The 19705-nt window shown below is 37.2% G+C and overlaps 2 protein-coding genes across 6 annotated transcripts; one reads left to right on the top strand and one right to left on the bottom strand.

The window, feature by feature from the left end:
* Window positions 1-545: 545 nt before the first annotated feature.
* LOC131325207 (uncharacterized) lies at window positions 546-4005 on the top strand. Of its 3 annotated transcripts, none has more exons than XM_058357324.1 (2): window positions 546-961; window positions 3147-4005. In XM_058357324.1, the coding sequence occupies exon 2, from the start codon at window positions 3149-3151 to the stop codon at window positions 3860-3862; it is 714 nt and encodes a 237-aa protein (XP_058213307.1). In that variant the 5' UTR covers window positions 546-961; window positions 3147-3148; the 3' UTR covers window positions 3863-4005. The 3 variants fall into 3 exon arrangements, with proteins under 3 accessions (XP_058213307.1, XP_058213308.1, XP_058213306.1); XM_058357325.1 differs by lacking the exon at window positions 546-961 and adding an exon at window positions 974-1080; XM_058357323.1 differs by lacking the exon at window positions 546-961 and adding an exon at window positions 986-1847.
* Window positions 4006-12339: 8334 nt separating this feature from the next.
* Window positions 12340-19534, bottom strand: LOC131326739 (probable N-acetyl-gamma-glutamyl-phosphate reductase, chloroplastic). Of its 3 annotated transcripts, XM_058359605.1 has the most exons (14): window positions 19064-19460; window positions 18298-18453; window positions 17174-17281; window positions 16479-16565; window positions 16212-16262; window positions 16059-16130; window positions 15757-15876; window positions 15542-15602; window positions 15364-15444; window positions 14930-15009; window positions 14769-14858; window positions 13831-13959; window positions 13593-13728; window positions 12578-12718 (listed from the first exon to the last, which is right to left on the bottom strand). In XM_058359605.1, the coding sequence occupies exons 1-13, from the start codon at window positions 19118-19120 to the stop codon at window positions 13621-13623; spliced, it is 1200 nt and encodes a 399-aa protein (XP_058215588.1). In that variant the 5' UTR covers window positions 19121-19460; the 3' UTR covers window positions 12578-12718; window positions 13593-13620. The 3 variants fall into 3 exon arrangements, with proteins under 3 accessions (XP_058215589.1, XP_058215590.1, XP_058215588.1); XM_058359606.1 differs by having other exon boundaries at window positions 12340-13728; window positions 19064-19534; XM_058359607.1 differs by lacking the exon at window positions 16479-16565 and having other exon boundaries at window positions 12340-13728.
* Window positions 19535-19705: the final 171 nt, after the last annotated feature.

Below are 19705 nucleotides of genomic sequence, written 5' to 3'. Positions count from 1 at the left end.
TCCCGACAAAAACAATCAGTGATTGAGATTTATTTTGATGATTGGGTTCCACACATCAAAGCAAATCTCAACTACCGGTTGTTCTTTTCGGGGTAAGTTTTCTGTCTCCCTAGCATTTTCGAAATGGAAAGAGTAATACTAGATAAAAAAGAACTTACTCTGAAAGTGTCTTGACAAAAGCAATCAGTGGTTGAGATTTACTTTGATAATTTGGGTCTCATACATCAAATTGAATTTCAACTACTAGTTACTCTTTTCGAGCTACTTTCGGTGTAAGTAGTTTTCTTTGTCCCTAACCAAGGGTCCTTTGATGAGTTGTGCAATTTGCACCGATCGGAACATACCGACGGCTGCGCGCGGCCGTCGCGCGCAGCCGTCGGTATGGTTTCCCTACATTTTTTGTCGGTACATATAGGATTTCTCGTCCTTTAAAATGCAGAATCCAAAAGATCCTTAACAGTAGTACGAGGATATTAGGGAGTTGAACCCATTCGACTCGTAGCGCGGGTACATGGAATTGGTCAACAACAGTGAGTAATGTAAACCGAATTGAGGTGAGGAGAATGAATGGAGTGATAGAGGTGCATGGGTAGTGGGACGGGGAAATGCACTGGAAAATGACTTTTAACGGATTTCATTCTCCGGGGTAAGTCATTACTCATTGCTGTAGCTAGGTTTCTTGGCATATGTAGAGAGAGACTTGGCTGGGTCTCTTCTTTTGGTGAAGCGTGTTGTTTCAAAGAACAGCGACAATCGTTGGAGTAGCAGTATTGGTTCGCGAACAAGGTTGGGCTTTTATCGTACGTTTGATTTCCACTGGAACGTAACTCCCCCTTCCCTCGTTTTTTTTTTTTTTGATCCGCCCCCTTCCCTCGTTTGCTCCACATCGTCGCAAGACTTGCCCCAGTACGAACGCCCGACCACGCTTCATCCGAATCGATTCCAACTGAAGCATCGTCAGGTAACTCTCTCTCTCTCTCTCTCTCTCTCTCTCTCTTTGCGGAGAATCCTCCCTCCCTGGGGAGGGTTCTTAAACTGCCAACCACCCAGATCAACATGAGGGTTCTTAAGTATCGTGAGGTAAGTCTCAAACCGCCCGGATGAACATTCATTGCCCAGAGAAAACAAAAATGCAAAACTGAAACAAAAATGGGTCAAACCCAGCCCGGAAGCCTAAAATTAACCCTAACCCTAATCAGACCAAAATCACTCAGCCACACAACATGAGAACCGCCAACCACCACCCCGCATCAGACCAAAATCTTTTTTTGTTTGTTGCATACCATGTGTTTGTGAAAATGGCCCAATGGGGAGCCAAATCCCTAATTCAAGGAGGTATTGTGTAGTTGTACTCGCATGTGTGGCTAATATTGATTAATGCAGGTGAGATTACAATAGTTAGTGTAATTAGTGTTGCGCTTGGAAAAATGGAGGTAAATAATTGGCCTAATAATTCCTTGCACGTAGTCTTGTAAATGAAGAGGTCACAACCTCATGTATTGTTCCCTGGCAATGTACATGAAGAGGTAGTGTAGTAGATTGTGTGGGTTTCAAACTATTTTGTATTCCTTGCTCCTAGTCTTGTAATTTCCCTTGGTTTTTCGGTTCTTTGTAAATGTGTTTCTGAAATTGGCATTGCACCAACTGAGTGTGAAGATAGGCATGTAGACCACCTTTGGTCACTCTTTTCAAAAGACGGCAAACAATTGCCGAGAGGAGTTATTGTTAAAATGTTGGAGACAGTGTTGGAAGAGGAGGAAGCGGGATTTCAAGTTTCAGACTGCTTACGCCCTATTTGCTTTGTCATGCTTCATGTGTCCAACAACAAAGGATGTCGCAGCTCCAAGGTTTTACCCGATTGTATTTTGACTCAAATTCATTTTTAGTGCATGGCCGCAATTTGGGAATGTCTGTGGAATGTGTCAAATGCGCTGTATTTGTGTGTGTGTGTGTGTGTGTGTGTGTGTGAGAGAGAGAGAGAGAGAGAGAGAGAGAGAGAGAGAGAGAGAGAGAGAGAGAGAGAGAGAGAGAGACACACACACACACACACCAGGGTTGTAGTCAAACAGATGGATTTTGCAGAGAGATGAGGGCTTGTGGAGAGAGAGAGAGAGAGAGAGAGAGAGAGAGAGAGAGAGAGAGAGAGAGAGAGAGAGAGAGAGAAGGGAGTCGGCTGCCTGGGAAGTGAAAACGATGGGAGATTTGGGGGAAATGAGTGTTAGGGCTTTTAAGTGGTATGTAAAAGAGGGTATAATTGTCATTTCAACTTGGCACACCATGTCTTGGTGAATATTTTACTTGTTGTCATGGGAGGGGTGATTTCAAGAGTGGAGACCATCTATTGGAGAAAAGACTTGATTTGGTTGACACATTCAGGACCACAACATAGTTCGGGCGGGATCAGATTTTGACTGGAGGTTCCTTATATAAACCACTCTATACTTCATAGCTTGACTACAAACAACTTGCATTTAGTTTGATTTTCAAGCGGTTATACATACCAGTACACGAAATGACGAAAATAGTTGTTTCTCTTTAGAGGATTTTGTTTCTGCTCCAAAACTAAAACTCATCCAGAATGTGACGAAAATAGCTGTTCCTCTTTAGAGGATTTGTTTCGACAATGTGATCTAGCAAGATTATTTTCATTTGTACGCAGAATCAAGGAAACAGAATACTGTATAGTTAATCTATGTCAATGTTGAACAGGGGGAAAATGGGTTACATTTAATTGAAAAACCTCAGTGAAACGCTGTTTTAGAATTCATCCATGTTGCACTAGCAGTCATATTGGGCTGCATCAATTTCCCCTAGAAATTCCTTCATATGAGGTGAAAATGATTCTGTGTTCTATATAGAATACATTCGTGTTGTATACTGATTTCATTTCAGGACACACTCTCTCTCTCTCTCTCTCTCTCTCTCTCCACTTGTCTTTCTTTCATCACAATCACGTGATCTCTTTCACTGTTTTACGTTCCGTTCAGAGTCCTGAAAGTTCTTAAATAAGATTTCACCACAAGAGGTTTAGGTTCTTTATAGTTCATGTAGAATTTTCACGCGCTATCTGGGCTTACCTAAATTGTGCGTTCTAATTGTATGTTCTTTGTATTTTTTGAACAGCTGATTGTATGTTCTTTTGACAGGGATGAGTCTATCCCAGGACACTATGTCCCTTAAGCGGAAACGACAAGAACCAATTGCACAACAAACTAAGACACCTGAGAGTTTACTGTTAAGTCTTATCAAAAGTAAAGGAGATATGGGAATCTGGAAAGCAGACATGAAACGAGAGACGAATCTTCCTGAACCCGTGGTCAATAAAGCCCTCAAGATACTCCAAGCCAGGAATTTGATAAAAGAGGTCGTTAATGTAAAAAGCAAGGGGAGAAAACATTATATGGCTACTGAGTTTCAACCCTCAAAGGAAGTCACTGGTGGTTCATGGTATGCGGATGGTGTTCTTGATATAGAATACATTCGTGTTCTGAGAGAGTCGTGCTTAAGAATCGTAAAGAAGATGAAGGTTGCTACAACAGAAGAAATTTCCGAGTTTATCACTAGGAATAAAATTACCAAGGCTGATTGCACAAGACAACAAATTGAAGAGATACTGAGTTCTATGGTTTTAGACAATGAGATTATTGAGGTTAAGAGCACTGGATTAGGGGAATATCATAAAATTCCTATTGGAACTGACTGTTATAGAGCTGCAAGCGGGATGGGGCTAGGACAAGGGGCAAAAATTGGTGCTATGGCTTCAATTCCATGCGGCGTTTGTTCCCGGATAAATCAGTGCACACCTGATGGCATTATCTCTCCGAAGACCTGTATCTACTATGAGAAATGGTTGGATTTTTGAGTGTTTTTACTTTATTTCCTAAACATTCGAGAATTTTTCTTTTAAAATTGTTTATGATGTTTTTTTTATATGTTCTGTTGACAGATATGGTTTATGGTTTTTGTTATTTACGGGTCTCATAAGCTCATCATTTGTTTTTTTTATTCATTATTTTTTGTTTTTTGGGTAATAGAAACGTGAACTGCCCTGCTTGGTTGCTGGTTACATTGTCTGGTTTGCAGATTGCTTTCTTGAAACTTGTTCGTTTGATGGTGTTCAAAAGTTGCTCTTTTGGAATTAGATTTATCAACGATGAGTGATTTAATTTTCAAAGCAGTTCCTTAGAAGTGTTTAACGATAACTAAACAGGGCCTAAGCGTTTTTAACTTTTTACTCGAGATTAAGAGGGAGAAGGTGGCGGCGGGGATTGGAATCGCGATGAGACTTTAATCAACAGGCTATATATCCCCATAAGTCTTAAACTAATTGAGTTTGTTGCACACGGATTTTGTTAAAGACTAGTATTTTGTACAAACTATAAATGCTTTTGCGTACATGATTTTGTTTTTGAAAAATTGAGTGAAATGTGTACATATTTTATTGGGAGCCTTGTTGATAAGGACACACTACAGGTTTCAACGTGCAATTAGTCCACCTAAACTTTTCATAGTGGTTCTAGTCCTTATATGGACACGCGTTCCAAAAATACCCAGTTTGTGAGATACCAACACTATTTAACTTTTCATAGTGGTTCCAGTCCTTATCCTTTGTTGTAAAATACAACCATAAAATATTTTCGATGAGATAATATTATCTCTTTATTCAGTTTGTGAGATACCAACACTATTTAACTTTTCATAGTGGTTCCAGTCCTTATCCTTTGTTGTAAAATACAACCATAAAATATTTTCGATGAGATAACATTATCTCTTTATTCAGTTTGTGAGATACCAACACTATTTAGCTAAGACACTGTTATCTCTTGCTTTATTTTTGTCGATACACTATATTTTTGGCAAATATAGTTATCTCTTACTTTATTTGTGAATTGAATTGGCTGAGATATTATTATCTCATCTGTTTTAACAAGAAAAAATAATAGATAACATGTTAAATATTGTGTAATGAAGTATTTGCATGTGTTTACATTGTGATATTACTATCTCTTGCTTTATCTCTTGTTGTAAAATACAATCAGAAAATGTTTTTGATGAGATAACATTATTTCTCTATTAAGTTTATGAGATACCAACACTATTTATCTGAGATACTGTTATCTCTTGCTTTATTTTTGTCGATACACTATATTTCTGGCAGATAGAGTTATCTCTTAGTTTATTTGTGAATTGAATTGGCTGAGATACTATTATCTCATCTGTTTTAACAAGAAAAATGACAGAAAACATGTTAAATATTGTGAAATGGAGTTTTCGCATGTGTTTACATTGTGATATTACTATCTCTTGCTTTATCCCTAAGTTTATTTGTGAATTGAATTGGTTGAGATACTATTATCTCATCCGTTTTAACAGTATCTCAACCAATACATTTCAGCCAGTAAATTTCACAAAAATTAAAAGAGATAACGCTATCTCAAGAGGAATAACAACTGGAAGAGGAAGAAGAAGAAGAAGAAGAAAATGAGGAGGAAGAAGACGTAAAAGAGGTGAAGGAAAAGGATGTTAAACCAAAATATTTGCAGTACAGGTAACTACTTGGTGTGCCATTATACAAATTGTAGCACCACATCTATGTTCTTTTTCAAGCTCCTTAATGCAAAAAAAATGATTTGATTTGTCTAGAATTGCATGAACAAACCATTTACACCAATCTGCCTTAAAAGCACACTCAGTTGTCATTCTTGATTGGTCATTCCTCAAATACTTGAACCTAAATCCAACTTCAATTGCATACTTACATAAAGATAACCTAAAATCCTTAACACCACCTCTAAATTATTGACCAACATGACTAATCAAACACATCCAATCAGCAGAAAGTCTTTTTGTCTCATGATGAGGACAAAACTTTTCAAGAGGATCCTCAACAATTTCAGAATGTGAACTACTAGTTACTCCACCATTTTCATTGCTACGACTGCTTTCACCGATTTCAAAACTGCTACTAACTCTACAATTACCGTCTTCAACAGATATCTCAACACAACGAGCACCATATGCAGCAGCAAAATCCATCATATTACGAAAATCATCATCATTCTCAAGGAGTATATTAAGATGATCACAAACAGAATACAATAACCTCATTGACACCAAACCATTCCACTTGTTAGAAATACTTTCAATAAGATACTCAAATTGATAACCTTCTGTCACCTTAACAACAAGACTATAGGATCCATACTTGCACAATTGAAGAATAGAAGAATCCATTTCAACTTCAAAAATAGTTCAGTCTGCAAACAGATAACATTATATCAAAATAAACAAATCAGATACACATATCTCAAAAAAGTAGTCTATTTATGAGAACAAAGCAATAGATAATATTATCTCAACAAAACCAGTCTCAGTATCTACCAGAACAAAGAAATAGATATAATGCTATCTTAGTAAATAAACAAAAATAGAAACAGATAATAGTATCTCAGCAAATATAGTTCATTGTGATACACATATCTCAGCATCAATAATTTCTGTATCTACCAGAATAAAGTAATAGATAATGTTATCTCAACAAAAAATAATCTCAGTATTTACCAGAATAAAGCAATAGATAACGCTATCTCAGCAAATAAACTCTATAAACGTAAAAATAGAAGAACACAATAAAAATCAAAACAATAATTGAGACAGAGAAGAACACAACGACAGAGAAACATCACTACAGAGATCACGAATAGAAAAAAACTTCGAAGAGAAAGATCGTGATCTTAATTGAGAAAGATCGTGATCTTGATTGGGAGAGATCGTCACAAAGGGAAACGAGATCATGATCGCAATACAGAATCGAGATCGTGAAAGTGATCGTGATTCAGAACTGAGTTATGATCGCGGGAAAAAAGAGAGAGAGAGAGAGAGAGAGAGAGAGAGAGAGAGAGAGAGAGAGAGAACTGAGCTGTGATCACGGAGAGAGAGAGAGAGAGAGAGAGAGAGAGAGAGAGAGAGAGGAGCACCAGCAAGCTCGTGATCGTGCTGCTCGAGATCTAGAAACGGTTGGCACGTTGCGTTGAAAAGCAGCAGGGAACAAAAATTAAAAATAACACATGATATATACATGCCAGTCAGGGCATTTTGGTCTAGAAATGGACTGTAGACCTAATAAATGTTACAATAATGGATCTTCACCACTATTACACATTGGCCTGGACTAAACACCCAAAAACACCTTCAAAACGGACTCTAGCCCAATTTACCGTATTTTATTTTGTCCAATGCTCACTATATTGCACGAGCAAGCCCCATGGGTTGCTGATTTTGGGGATGCTGAAAATGGTGCCTGTTTTTTCAAAGCCCAAACATTTTGTCCCTCCTAACAGCAGGCATTGGTTCCATAGGCCTTCCGGCTCACGAAGAAGATTGGGCTTTATTGTACATTGGCTTTGACAGCGAACTTTCTGTTGGACCAATAGGGTTTGGTTCGGTTGAAACTCAGAACCTGGTCGGACAATGTCCATGTTCGAGTCCCCGTAGTCTTTTATTGGGATTCAGGTGCAACGATGTCGGGACTGAAGGTAAAGTCCCGCCCCACATATAGATGATGCTAGAAGTATGTTTCGTCCCACTAAAATGCTAAGGAGATTCGAACATGGGCCTTGTCCAACTAGGTTCTGAGTTTCCACCTAACCAAAACCTCTTGGTCCAACCGAAAGTTTGTTGTCAAACCAAACGTACGATAAAAGCCCAACCTTGTTCGTGAACCAATACTGCTACTCCATTAGGGAAAAAGTTTGGGCTTTGCATTGTCGAAAATTATAGATGAATTGTGCTGAATTCCATTAGTCTAGAGCAATTCTTTCTTTTTTTTGAAACAAAAATCTTAATATAAGCCCAAGACATCCTTAATCTATCAAAGAAAAGATACAAGTCCAACGATTGTCACTGTTTTATTGAAACAACACCAACCACCAAAAGCGGTCTTGCTATTGTCAGTCCACTGGGCTAGGAAAACACATATTGATAAGTACACTATAAGACAAGGAAAACACATATTTATGTGAAATTTTTATTGGAAAATTAGAGGCCGATCCTCCTTTTTAGGCTTGGTTTGATATCAACCCTGAAATATTTTTCCGAAGCTGGATGACTCGGGTCTGTTACTTGAGGACTTTTTTACCCCCGATACACTCCACGACCAAACGTAAAAACTGAAACCCCTCCTCCTCTCTCTCTCTCTAAACCACTGTCACCGACACACCAACTCCTCTCTCTCGCTCTCCCTCCACCGATGGAACAACGCCGACCACGGCCGCCGTCTCCTCTCCGATCTCTCTCTTCGATTCACAAGCCACCGTCGCCACCAAGGCGTGGATTCTACTTCTTCAACCGCGATGGCGATTCAGCGAACAGTAAAGGTGGTTTGAAGGCAGTGCTGCTATTGCCATCGCTAAATCGACATACCATGGAAATATTCTGCCATCGATGCTCGATTCTCCCACCTCCGTTTGTTTTAATAAAGATCAACTTACATCGAACACTAGCCGCACCTCCAAGAAGTACTCCAATGAGACGAGGCCACTGTCGATCCCTATAACACAATTCTTTGTCGCCGCTTGTGTAAAAAGAGATTGCCATGAAACTACGGTTTCGAATCGAGCAAAGAGAGATTGAAAGTGTAGGATTTCATGGAGAACAATTCGCAGATATTGTCGGTGGATTTCTTTCAATTAAGCACGATCGGTGTCCACTGGTTTAACTTTATCACTTGACAATGGTCAATTGGCTTCGTCAAATGACTTGCCTTTTCTCGGTCGTATAGTAGTGAGATGAGATCCATCGTGAATTACAGAGACATGATGCTGAGATTGATAGATTCCTTAAAGTTCAGTTTTGGAACTATATGTAAATCTTTTTTTTTATAGATATCAGGAACTATGTAAATCTTGAAAGTTAAATTTCAGGTTTGGATTTCTTTTACTTTTTTTTTAATTAGGAACTATGTAAGCTGCGATATGGATGGATTTGTATTTGATTATTATTATTGTTAGTTCAATTTTTATTTGTGTGTGTATTTTTCTATGAGAATTGTGTATTTTTCTATGAGAATTGTTTATGAGAACTATATATTTTTGTATGAGAACTGTGCATTTTCTATGAGAATTGTGTATTTTTCTTTGAGAATTGTCTATGAGAACTGTGTATTGTTCATGATAACTGTCTATGAAAACTATGTATTTTCTATGAGAACTGTTTATTTAAGTGTTTGATGAGGCTACGTAAACTATTCTCATAGCCCAATTCTCATAGCCTTAGTTCTCATAGTTAGTTCTCATAGCCAAAGTTCTCATAGACTCAGTTTTCATAGCTCTCCTCAGGTATTATAACCTCAATTCTCATAGCCACAATTCATGGGTATTTTGTCCAAAATAATTTTTGTTCGTGTGTGTATTTTATTTGAGAATTATGTATTTTCCTACTAGAACTATGTATTTTCTACCAGAACTGTGTATTTTCTATGAGAATTATCTATGAGAACTAGTTTATATAGCCAATTCACATAGTCCAGTTCTTATAACCAGTTCATAAAGCTAGTACTCTATGAAAACTGACAGTTTTCATAGAACTGACTATGAGAATTGACAGTTCACATAGCTAGTTCTCTATGAGAACTGAACTGATTATAAGACTTGACAGTTAAAAATTCAATTCTAAATCAATTTATCCTATATGAACTATTACTTTTTTACTTTGATTATTTTTTTAAGACACGGCGGTGAGAACATTTATAATTACATTTGATTTTGATTACCTTTTTGTTTTTTTTTATTTTTTGTTCGTATGTGTATTTTCTATGAGAACTGTGTATTTATCTATGAGAACTGTGTGTTGTTCATGAGATCTATGAGAACTGCGTATTTTTTTTATGAGAACTATGTATTGTCCATGAGAACTGTCTATTAGAACCGTGTATTTTCTATGAGAACTATATATTTTTTATGAGAATTGTGTGTTTTAATGTGTGGTAAGATTATGTGAACTGTGTATTTTTCGGTTCACATAGTCCAATTTTCATAACCAGTTCACAAAATTAGTTATCTATGAGACCAATCACTTCTCAAAGCCAATTCTCATAGAACTGATTATGAGCATTGAGCAGTTCTACTCAGTTCTTATAGAACTGATTATGAGACTTGGCAATTCTCATAGCCAATTTACATAGCCAAAAGTATTTTTGTCCGAAATAATATGATTCAGGAATTGATTCTAAAAAATAGCTCTCATAGCCTCAGTTCTCATAGTCATAATTCAGGGGTATTTTTGTCCAAAATAATATGTTAATTTGGGCTATGTGAACTAGCGGGAATATTTTTGTCTGAAATATTATGTTAATGGCTATGAAAATTGACAGTTCTCATAGCCAAAGGTATTTTTGTCCGAAATAATATGAGTCAGGAGTTGATTCTAAAAATATAAATTTTACTAAAAATTGACATGTATACAAAAAGTTAAGAAGAATAGCCAAAATAGTATAAATGCATGAAAAGTCAAGAAAAAAGATTAAAATAAAGAAGAAATATTTTTGTCATGACTAAATTAAGTCCAAGCCTACTTTTTGGGGCCGGCCTAAAAATTCCCCTATCTACCTTTTAATACACATTCATATACTTATATTATTGTCAGTTCATTGAGCTGGTTTTAAAATTTTCCATATCATTTTCCAGTGCATTCCCCGTCCCACTACCCAAGCACCTCTATCACTCTCATTCATTCTCCTCACCTCAGTTCAGTTTATATAACTCAAATTCACCAATTAATACACACGCCCCAATGTATAGTAGGCTTCCTTCGCCACACTGCTAGTGGCTCGGCTTGGTCTTGCTCCCTTCGCCCGCCTATCATAGCTGCTCGGTTTCGTCCTAGAAGCTACTACTGCTTCAGCCTCTGACGGCTTCGCCATCGCTCATGATTATGGATCTTCTCTATGTAGGGCGACTACATTGAATCGAAACCCATTGCGGAATCTGTAAAGCACTCAAGGAAACACCCAGAAACTGGATTCTCCCCGAAACCAAAACCCATTTTATGAATCTCCGAAGCCCTCGAACAAAACTCCCTGACCAACGACTGTCGAAAAAGGGAAAAAACTTAACTCCCTCAGATCATTAATCATCCAAACAGCAAAGAAAACGCGTATATAGTTGCATGCTAGACTACTTCTTCACTCTCTACCTTTTCTAAAGAAAGAAATTCATAAATGCGAAACAAGAATACTCATCCGAGCCTCAAGAACATGTATGCATGGAAAACGAGAATTTCCGCCTTGTTGAAGATCGGTGAAGAGTTGAAGCATAGGCCAACTGTCTCTTTTGTGTGGTATATGTTTATTTACTTTTGTGTGATGTAATATAAAATGTGAAGTGAAATAAAGTAAAAGTAGTGCTTTACTTTTAGTCATGTCATTCCTTTAGGAATGGGTGAATTATGTATCACAGGTGGAATAGTAAGTTCAATTATGTGTACCACCTCCTGGAAACCTTCCTGAATGGTGATAAATGTGCGTTATCGTAAGTGTGTAGTATTATTGACGCAAAGTAAGGTGTGATATAAGCAATGATGTAAGGAAGAATATATTTTTGCTAGTATTTTCTCCTTTCATACCTCTAAAAGGAGGGCATCTCTCCATTGTAAATCTCTAAGACATACGGTCATAATGAATTTCTAAATCTTTTCTTTTGAATGAACAACACTTTATGTTGAATGACCAACACTTCATGTTTAGATATTTCTCTCGAACAAACTCTTTTGTGTTGTTACGATCTCTAAGAAATTCAGTATGTAAGACTGAGATGAATTGATCAAGTTTTGGCAGTTGTTTAAGCTGTAACTAACGGTACTCACCAAGAGCCATGTACCATTGATGAAAACGGCCAAGGAATTTTGCTGTACACTTAGTAATAACGATACCCAATTTAGCAATGAACATGGTAGTTGACACCCCCAAATATCAACTAAATCTCGTGGTTATAACCAATTTGCCCTTAACGCAAAAGCGCCAACAGAAGCACACTTTCAAGGGTTCTTATTTCTCCTTTCAAAATTGCAAAATAAGTACTTATTGAATAAAAAGGCTTAGTGAAACGGAACCTGATTATCGAACTTAATTACCTTAAAGGTCAAAAATTATTAAACACTCCTGCTATATCCACCTCATGTGAAAGAACGATGTCCTCCTTTTTGGCTTGCTCGAGGCCCTATAGTTAGGTCCCTTCCTCACCACACATCAAGGAATTTTTTACAAACAATTAAGAGGTATTTGTATTCTTTCCATTTTCTATGTCAAACTCGAATGAAGAAAAACAATTGCACCCTCTTGAGTAATTTTTGGCACAACACTATGAAATGCACATTGACATGGAAATGCAAATGTTTCAAATCCAGAACTTCATCGAGATACGAAGTCCTCATTCAGAACCCTGGATTTTGGGGCGGGCCGAGCATTTGAACCATTATTTGGATTATTTCTTCACTAATACATAAATTATCTTCATATTCTTACTGGAGAAGATCACAATACTCCAAAAACAAAGAACAGAAAGTGTTGTAGATAAGAGCTCAAGCCAGGGTAATGACGATCTCTGGACTCCACCATTCTTGTTTTCCATCGGATAGCATACGTACTTTCGTGATTAACAGCTCTGAACGAGTATTGAATGCAGAGGCTCTTATTTTGAAAGCAGAAACCCCGCCTAACCTTTGCCTGCAAAAAAAAGACAAGCATCAGCCTAAAACTACATATCAGTCATCTACATACATCTAACATTGGATTAAAGTAGCCGATCCAAAAAAAAAAAAAACATTGGATTAAAGTATCTGCCAAAGATGATAACAAAAAGACATGGTACCACCATCCAATATACTAAGATGCCAAACAGGAGCAGTGAACCCCAGATAATCCATCTAACCCCACAATCTAATAATATCCATCTACATACCAACTGCCACATGTTTATGTGGGTCCACCCTGCCTGTATGGTCTTTCAGTAGAGAGTAAGAGGCTGGGATTTTCCCTCTAATATTCCAAGAAGTCAAAATTGCGTTTTTTTTGTTTCAGTTCATGGAAATATGGCATCATGCATAAAAAAAAAATCATAATGAATTATAAGCAAAGCATAGCTTACTCATCAAACCAGGGTTCAAGAATCCATCGAATGCATGCTAAATCCAGGGCCCAAATCACTGAAAATTTTACATTGTCGTGTTTCTGTTATTGTTTTCCTTAATTCTGTGTATCAGTTACACAGGGCATTCTCGTATTTATCTTTAACATTTCTTTCTTTATTTGAGGTGTAGAGTCCTAATTTTTCTTCTCTTTTCTTTTCTCTCCCTTCTTTCTTTCTGTTCTTCCAAACCCTAAATTTTTTTCACAGAGAACGTTTATTGTAGCTATATTTTGTTGGTATTATGATAGAAGTTGCCAAACATATGCATCACTAAAAAATCTTGGGTGAAAGGTGTCCAAGAAACCCGGTGGCTTTCTGGCCTATGACTACGAGACCATAATCAGAAAGCAAAAGAGCATCTACACCTAACGTTAAATTCTAAAGTGAGGCTTTTGAAATGTGAAGACTTACATGGTTATTGGTCATAAACAGAAAGGTACTAAGGAAACAAAGGCAAGTAGGTAAGCCCTGTATTCTCTGGAATTCCCATCATCAAGTTAAGATTCTGTAAAGCTTGACCAGAAGCTCCCTTCACGAGATTATCGATCTACAACAGAATTCTTTAGAGCTTAGCCAACAAAAAACAAAATGCAACCGAATTGTTCACCAGCATATAATAAAAGTGGAGTAAAAGATGTTGAAGACATACGACAGAAAGTATTATTGCTCTTCCAGTAATTCGGTCGGGAAAGACATTCATAATGCAGTAATTGGATCCGCGAACATGACGAGTGTGAGGAACTTCTTTTTCCTTTCCCAAAACTACAAATTCTTCATTCTGCACAGTGAAATGACAGACGAGTAATAAGTCTACTCCATCATCACCAAAATATAAAGATAAGCATATTGAAAGTCAGGAAAGCAATGTATGTAGTAGGGGCTGAGGCCACCGCCCTGAAAACATTAGCGTAATCTCATTTTCCCCACGTGTTTTGGCCCCTTCTAAACATTGATAATCTTACTTTATCTCCTTCAAAATCTTGATAGTCTTACTTTTTCCCTCAATATTGTTATTTCTTATCAATCCTTCCAAACTCCCTAAAAATTTGCATTTAGCGCCCACTTCATGAAATTCATGCATCGGCCATTGGTTATGCATGCACATCAATACAATCGGGTCACACCTAATGATGGTGGACAGATGGAGCAGGACTGAATATCTCTTGGATTGGGATGAGTGAAGACCATTTCTGAACTACACCAAATTGTAAACTAGTTTGTCAAACGCTACACATGGAAATTTGCAAAGACCAAGACCATGGAAGTGAACAGATGATCTCCTAGGTCATCAACTTGAGTAATGATGCATATTTCTTGCTCCCCAAATTGTCTAGAGGAAGCTTCTTCAGTTACCAAACTAAGATCACTTCTGGCTGCATGCATCTTCTTATCTCCCTCCCCAACCCAGACATGTCAAAAGAAATGGAAAACCTAAACTCAAAATCCAATAACGTGATTCTCTAGTCAGTCATGAATATCAATGGATTTATCAAACACTACAGTAGTGCATTCAAGAATTGATCTATTCAGAGATACATCTGATAAATAGGATTGATCCGGTATTATAGTGGATCGCAATTTACACACCTCATAAAAGACTTTCAAATGTTGGCGCAAATCCTCAACTGATGCTCCTTGAGCTAATTCCACGTAAATACTTGATTGCATACCACGACTCTATAAGGAAATGCAGTTAGCAACACAAATAGGTTCACTAAAATATCCTATATGTATAAGCATAGTACTACCATTGGCATTAAGTGAGGCGTGAAACTGACAGTCACTTTCGAATTCGCAGCCTCAGCTAATCCTTGTTCGATTTCTGGCACTGGAAATCACCAAAATGAGATCACTACTAATACAAGTAAGGATGCCACTCAAAACATCCTCGAATACCAATCATAGCAATTGAAAATATTAAACTCCAGTTTAGATCCCAAATGAAAGGGCAAAGATGGAAAAAAAGGGGGCAGTCCAAAGTATAGAGATTGGCCACAAATGTACAAAAGGGATCGTAAACTCATATAATGGTAAATAACCACCTGGAATCCATGCACAAAATGGTTCCCCTAAGTTAACATTAGATTTTATGTTCCAGGTTGAGGCAAGGAAGTCGGATAATGCCCCATCAGGAAGTATTATCACAGCCCAAATGACAGATTTGTCGAGAGGAAATACTAACCATGACGATGGCCGGTAATACCATAAGAATGAATCCCTTCAGCTATTTCAGTGTATAAATTTGCCTCCTTGGCGCCACGCCCTGCACAACACATATAATATCAGCAATTGCTCAAACGTAGATGAATGTCACATTATATCTGCGAATGCAAGATTATGCACTGACACCATAATTTTACCTGCTCCACTAACACCCGATTTTGCATCAATAATAATGTTTTCACTTCTAATGAGGTTAGCCTGCAAGCAAGAGGGTATCCAAAAAAGCAAGGGGTGTGATTCATGAGAAGAAGAAAAAGTGTGAACAAAGCTCGCTAGTATTTATGCATTTTGATGATATACTCGTCATAAGTAGAAAATGCTCTACCTAGCAAAAGAGTTCCACAATACAAACCTTTATCAAGGGAACAAGAGGAAGCTGAATAGAAGTTGGATAACAACCAGGATTTGCAACAAGACGAGCATCTTTGATATCGGTTCTATAAATCTCTGTTAAACCATACACAGCTTCTCTCTGGGTCCAAACAAAATAAGAGAGTTGTTCACATGCAGACAATGAAAATTTAGATGAAAGAAAGGAGAATATTCGTCAAAAAATTGTGCCAACAATATTATCATGTAGATATGTATGTTCAAAGGGGGAAATTCATTAAAATCTGTGCATCAGATGTTCTTGTTAAACATGTAAAACCCAACCTGCAACTCTGGTGCTCTGTGAGGTTGTCCATACCATTTTTCATAATCGTCAATATCTCGCAGCCGAAAGTCCTGCATAATCAAATAACTTTGGAATGAATAAGACATAAGGTTACAAACAGGACATCGAAAAAATATGCATCCTGTGCTTACAGCAGATAGATCAACAATCTTTAATCCTTTAGGAAGAGCTTTGATGATTTCCTGTAAGAGAAATGAGTAAGTTAGTAAGAGAATGTTGATAGAAGGTTTGAATTGATTTTTTGTAGTTCAACAATCTTCAACAAGGATCTGAAAAGCAAATAATTCTCTTCCAGCATAATAAAAAGGTATTGTATACAAAGCGTACATAGAATAAGCAAAATCTAATCCTGCAAAAATGTATTGTATACAAAGTGTTAGTAGAAATGTATTGTATACCTGTGTGGTTCCATGTGGCAAACAACAAAACACCGCATCCACATTCGAAAAGTCTGCATCATTAACAGCTATCATATTCGGCAAATGCTGCAAAAGTTAGGCGAATCAGACATTGTAATTTGTATAATAAGATCAGCTTTTGTTTGGAGTTGCTTATAGAAAAGTACAATGGCGATGTTTCAAAAGGGTGAAGGAATACAACTTGAGTGTGTGCTGCATTACAAAACTAGAATGAATGACCACCAGTTGCTTCAAGGCTTCCTACAAACATGAATAAGTGTATGACTGTATGTATTGGTAACTCAAAGAATGACATTGGTAAATTACCTCTTATTTGTTACAAGCAATACCATAGGTTAATCACACAAGATAAATGAAATCATTTCCATCCGCAACTTTGTTTGTTTTCACGCCTTCACCATGTTGCATTGATTTTATTGCTCGAAATGAATTACAAATGTGAATTCTACATCTTCAAAATTGCAACCAGAAATAAGTATTGACCTTTCAACGAGAACAAAAAAGAAAAATCCTACTCCCGCAATGATCTCTAGGACACTACAGGCAAAAATCTAACCAGAAAGAACGAGAAATAAAGCTACCAGGGACTAACAATAATATTTAAGCATCTTCAGTAGGAAAAAAGAGCTTTAAAACATAAAAGGAATGATCTACAAGGATAGAAGGGCTCATACTTGTGTTGCCAAATGAGGGAATACAGATCCAATCGATTGGCCGGCTTTTCTATCAGCAGTCATGACAGTAATACCAAAGTAAGGATGGTTTGCAAGAAGCCGAACAATCTGCATGAGAAGGATCAACTTGTGCGTTTAGAATAAAAGTTCAAGGATGGATACATGTACAATTGATAAAGCATAAGAATGCTACATCTAAGAATGCTACATCTATTACTTCATAAATACAAAAATTCGACAGAACAGAATAAGAGCAAGCTTTGAATCCCCTAAGCAAATTTATTGTCTTCCCCTGTTCCCCCATTTCATTTATGCCTTCCTTAACTATACTTACCAAAAACTATGTTGCTTGTCAACATCCTTTGTCAAAAGATATCATGTCACGCACCATTCCCAGATCATACACAACAGAACATTTATCAAGATATCCATTAAGGTGTCCAAGCACAATTAATGTTTTTTATGTGAGAAATGTTGTTGCCTTCAACACATATGTATTCAGTTTTGCAGGTTTTCCTTATTCACTACCGTATTTTTGCCTTACTGAAATAATGAAAATTCCACTTTTTGGCCTCATTCTGTGATATGAAATTTAATAATGTTAACTTTAGTGATAATCCATAGGAATAACACTGTATGTCTCCACTTTAGGTATGTAGGTATAATCCTCACAAGCAAAATTCACCAGCATCGTGCCCCCGAATGATGACTGAGATGCTATGAAACTGAAAAAAGATTAGAAAGAAGAAAGAAAAGGAGAGTAACCTAACAAATGGAAGCTGAAATAAAGTTCTGGGAATAGGCAGCCAGTACAACAAGATATATTTCATTTCTGTAGGATCGGAACTGAAAGACAGTAGTGAAGGATGAAGTTCAAACACTATATACACACTTATACCTCTATTCTAAGAATTTATCTTGAGAAGTTAGAATCTATGAATCTATCATGGAAATTTTAGCAAATGGGCAAATAAACACATATCTCAATGAAACCAGGGATGATTCAAGAGTATTACTATTCAACTCATTGATAAGTTTCAGTTTGATACGTCACAGAGGAGTTTAATAATTAACAAAGCAATAACAAAAAGAAGACAAAATCTTGTTGATTTCTAGAGAGAGACCTCTGAACCAGTGTAACCGCTAGCTCCAAGGACGCCAATTCGAACACTCTTTTCAGGCATCTGCACTTTGGTCTTTTCAAACTGCAAGCTCTGCGGTGTAAAGGCCACTGACTTACAAACGCACACCTTCCTAGCCTTTGAACTTTTCGCCCTGTCCTACACTTTCATACACACGAATGTCAAAATCCACACTTCAAAAACTGAACTAATAAGTAACTGAAACAATTTTCCCATACCCTCAATCCTCATCCAAAAAAAAAAAAACTTTCAGCCATAAGATGAGTAAATTAAAAGAATTAGAACTAAAAGACACATGAATCTGCAAATCCACACATAAAAACTGAACTAATAAGGAACTGGAACTATTTTCCCATATCCCAAATACTCAACAAAAATCACAACTCTCAGCCACAATATTAAAAGAATAAAAATCACAACTTTCAGCCACAAATTCAGCCAATCAAGACCTTACCAATACCGATATCCGAGCTGATGTTTATGCAGGGTTCCTTACAAATATATTTCAAATAAATATGAGCGGCTCCGACCATTTGTTTGGGACCACGGTGTGTGTTGGTGTACACCAAATGGTTTACCCATAGTTTTATCGATTCGAAAATAGAAGTCAAGTAAGCTAATGGTACTGTCCTACATTGCATGTAGATAATTCAATTGAGCACTTTACGATCAAAACTACGAAAAGATTTCTACTTTCTAAATTTTCTCAGCGACCAAACCAACCAAACAGAGCTACAATTGGGCTTACCTCCCGAAAGCATCTTTGGTTGACATATACGGACCCATAGGCCACCGCAGAGCTCATTTTTCGACGGAGTAAGCGCAGAAACGGAGCAGTAACAAAACAGATGCGCTACTTATAGAGAAGAAATCGAAGTGTTATATAGGTGGAAAATATAGGAATTAAGTTGGAAAGGTGGGGATTTGGCTTTAGGATTATGATCCGTTAGAATCAGGAACTAGGTTATAAAACCAGTGGGTGAGGGAAATCTTTTGGGTGAGATACGGAAAGTAAAACAAAGCTTCTTTCGAAAAGAGAATCAACGGCAGAACCCTGAATTTGATTTTTTGGAGAGTAGTCACTGTTGTCAGTCTCACAAGGTGGCTGCTGCCGAGGAGAGAGAGAGAGAGAGAGGGGGGGGGGGGGGGGGGGGGGGGGGGTACGGGGGCGGGTGGTTTGTTGGAGAAAAAGATTTTGTGGAGCAGTGACACATTACTCGAGAATCATTTCCAATGCATTGCATTTTTGCATTGAAATAATTCTACCTTAGAGTATAATAATTATTTTATTTTTTTCTTCACCCTACTTAAATTGTCATATGTTTATTTTTTATTTATAAAAAAATAAAAAAATAAAAAAACTAATTTTTTATCAAATCAAACTAAAATT

The sequence above is a fragment of the Rhododendron vialii genome, chromosome 5a (assembly GCF_030253575.1).
Source record: "Rhododendron vialii isolate Sample 1 chromosome 5a, ASM3025357v1".
In the NCBI taxonomy this organism is placed as follows: Eukaryota; Viridiplantae; Streptophyta; class Magnoliopsida; order Ericales; family Ericaceae; genus Rhododendron; species Rhododendron vialii.
Note: the sequence above shows the minus strand (reverse complement) of the source record. Positions and strands in the feature narration are given on the sequence as shown.

Coding starts and splice junctions, on each gene's coding strand:
- LOC131326739 (XM_058359606.1), bottom strand. CDS start 19,120: ATGAGCTCTGCGGTGGCCTATGGGTCCGTATATGTCAACCAAAGATGC. Junction 15,010..15,363: donor TATTACCGGCCATCGTCATG/GTTAGTATTTCC, acceptor GGTGATTTCCAG/TGCCAGAAATCGAACAAGGA. Junction 13,960..14,768: donor ATTTGAAAGTCTTTTATGAG/GTGTGTAAATTG, acceptor TTCACTGTGCAG/AATGAAGAATTTGTAGTTTT.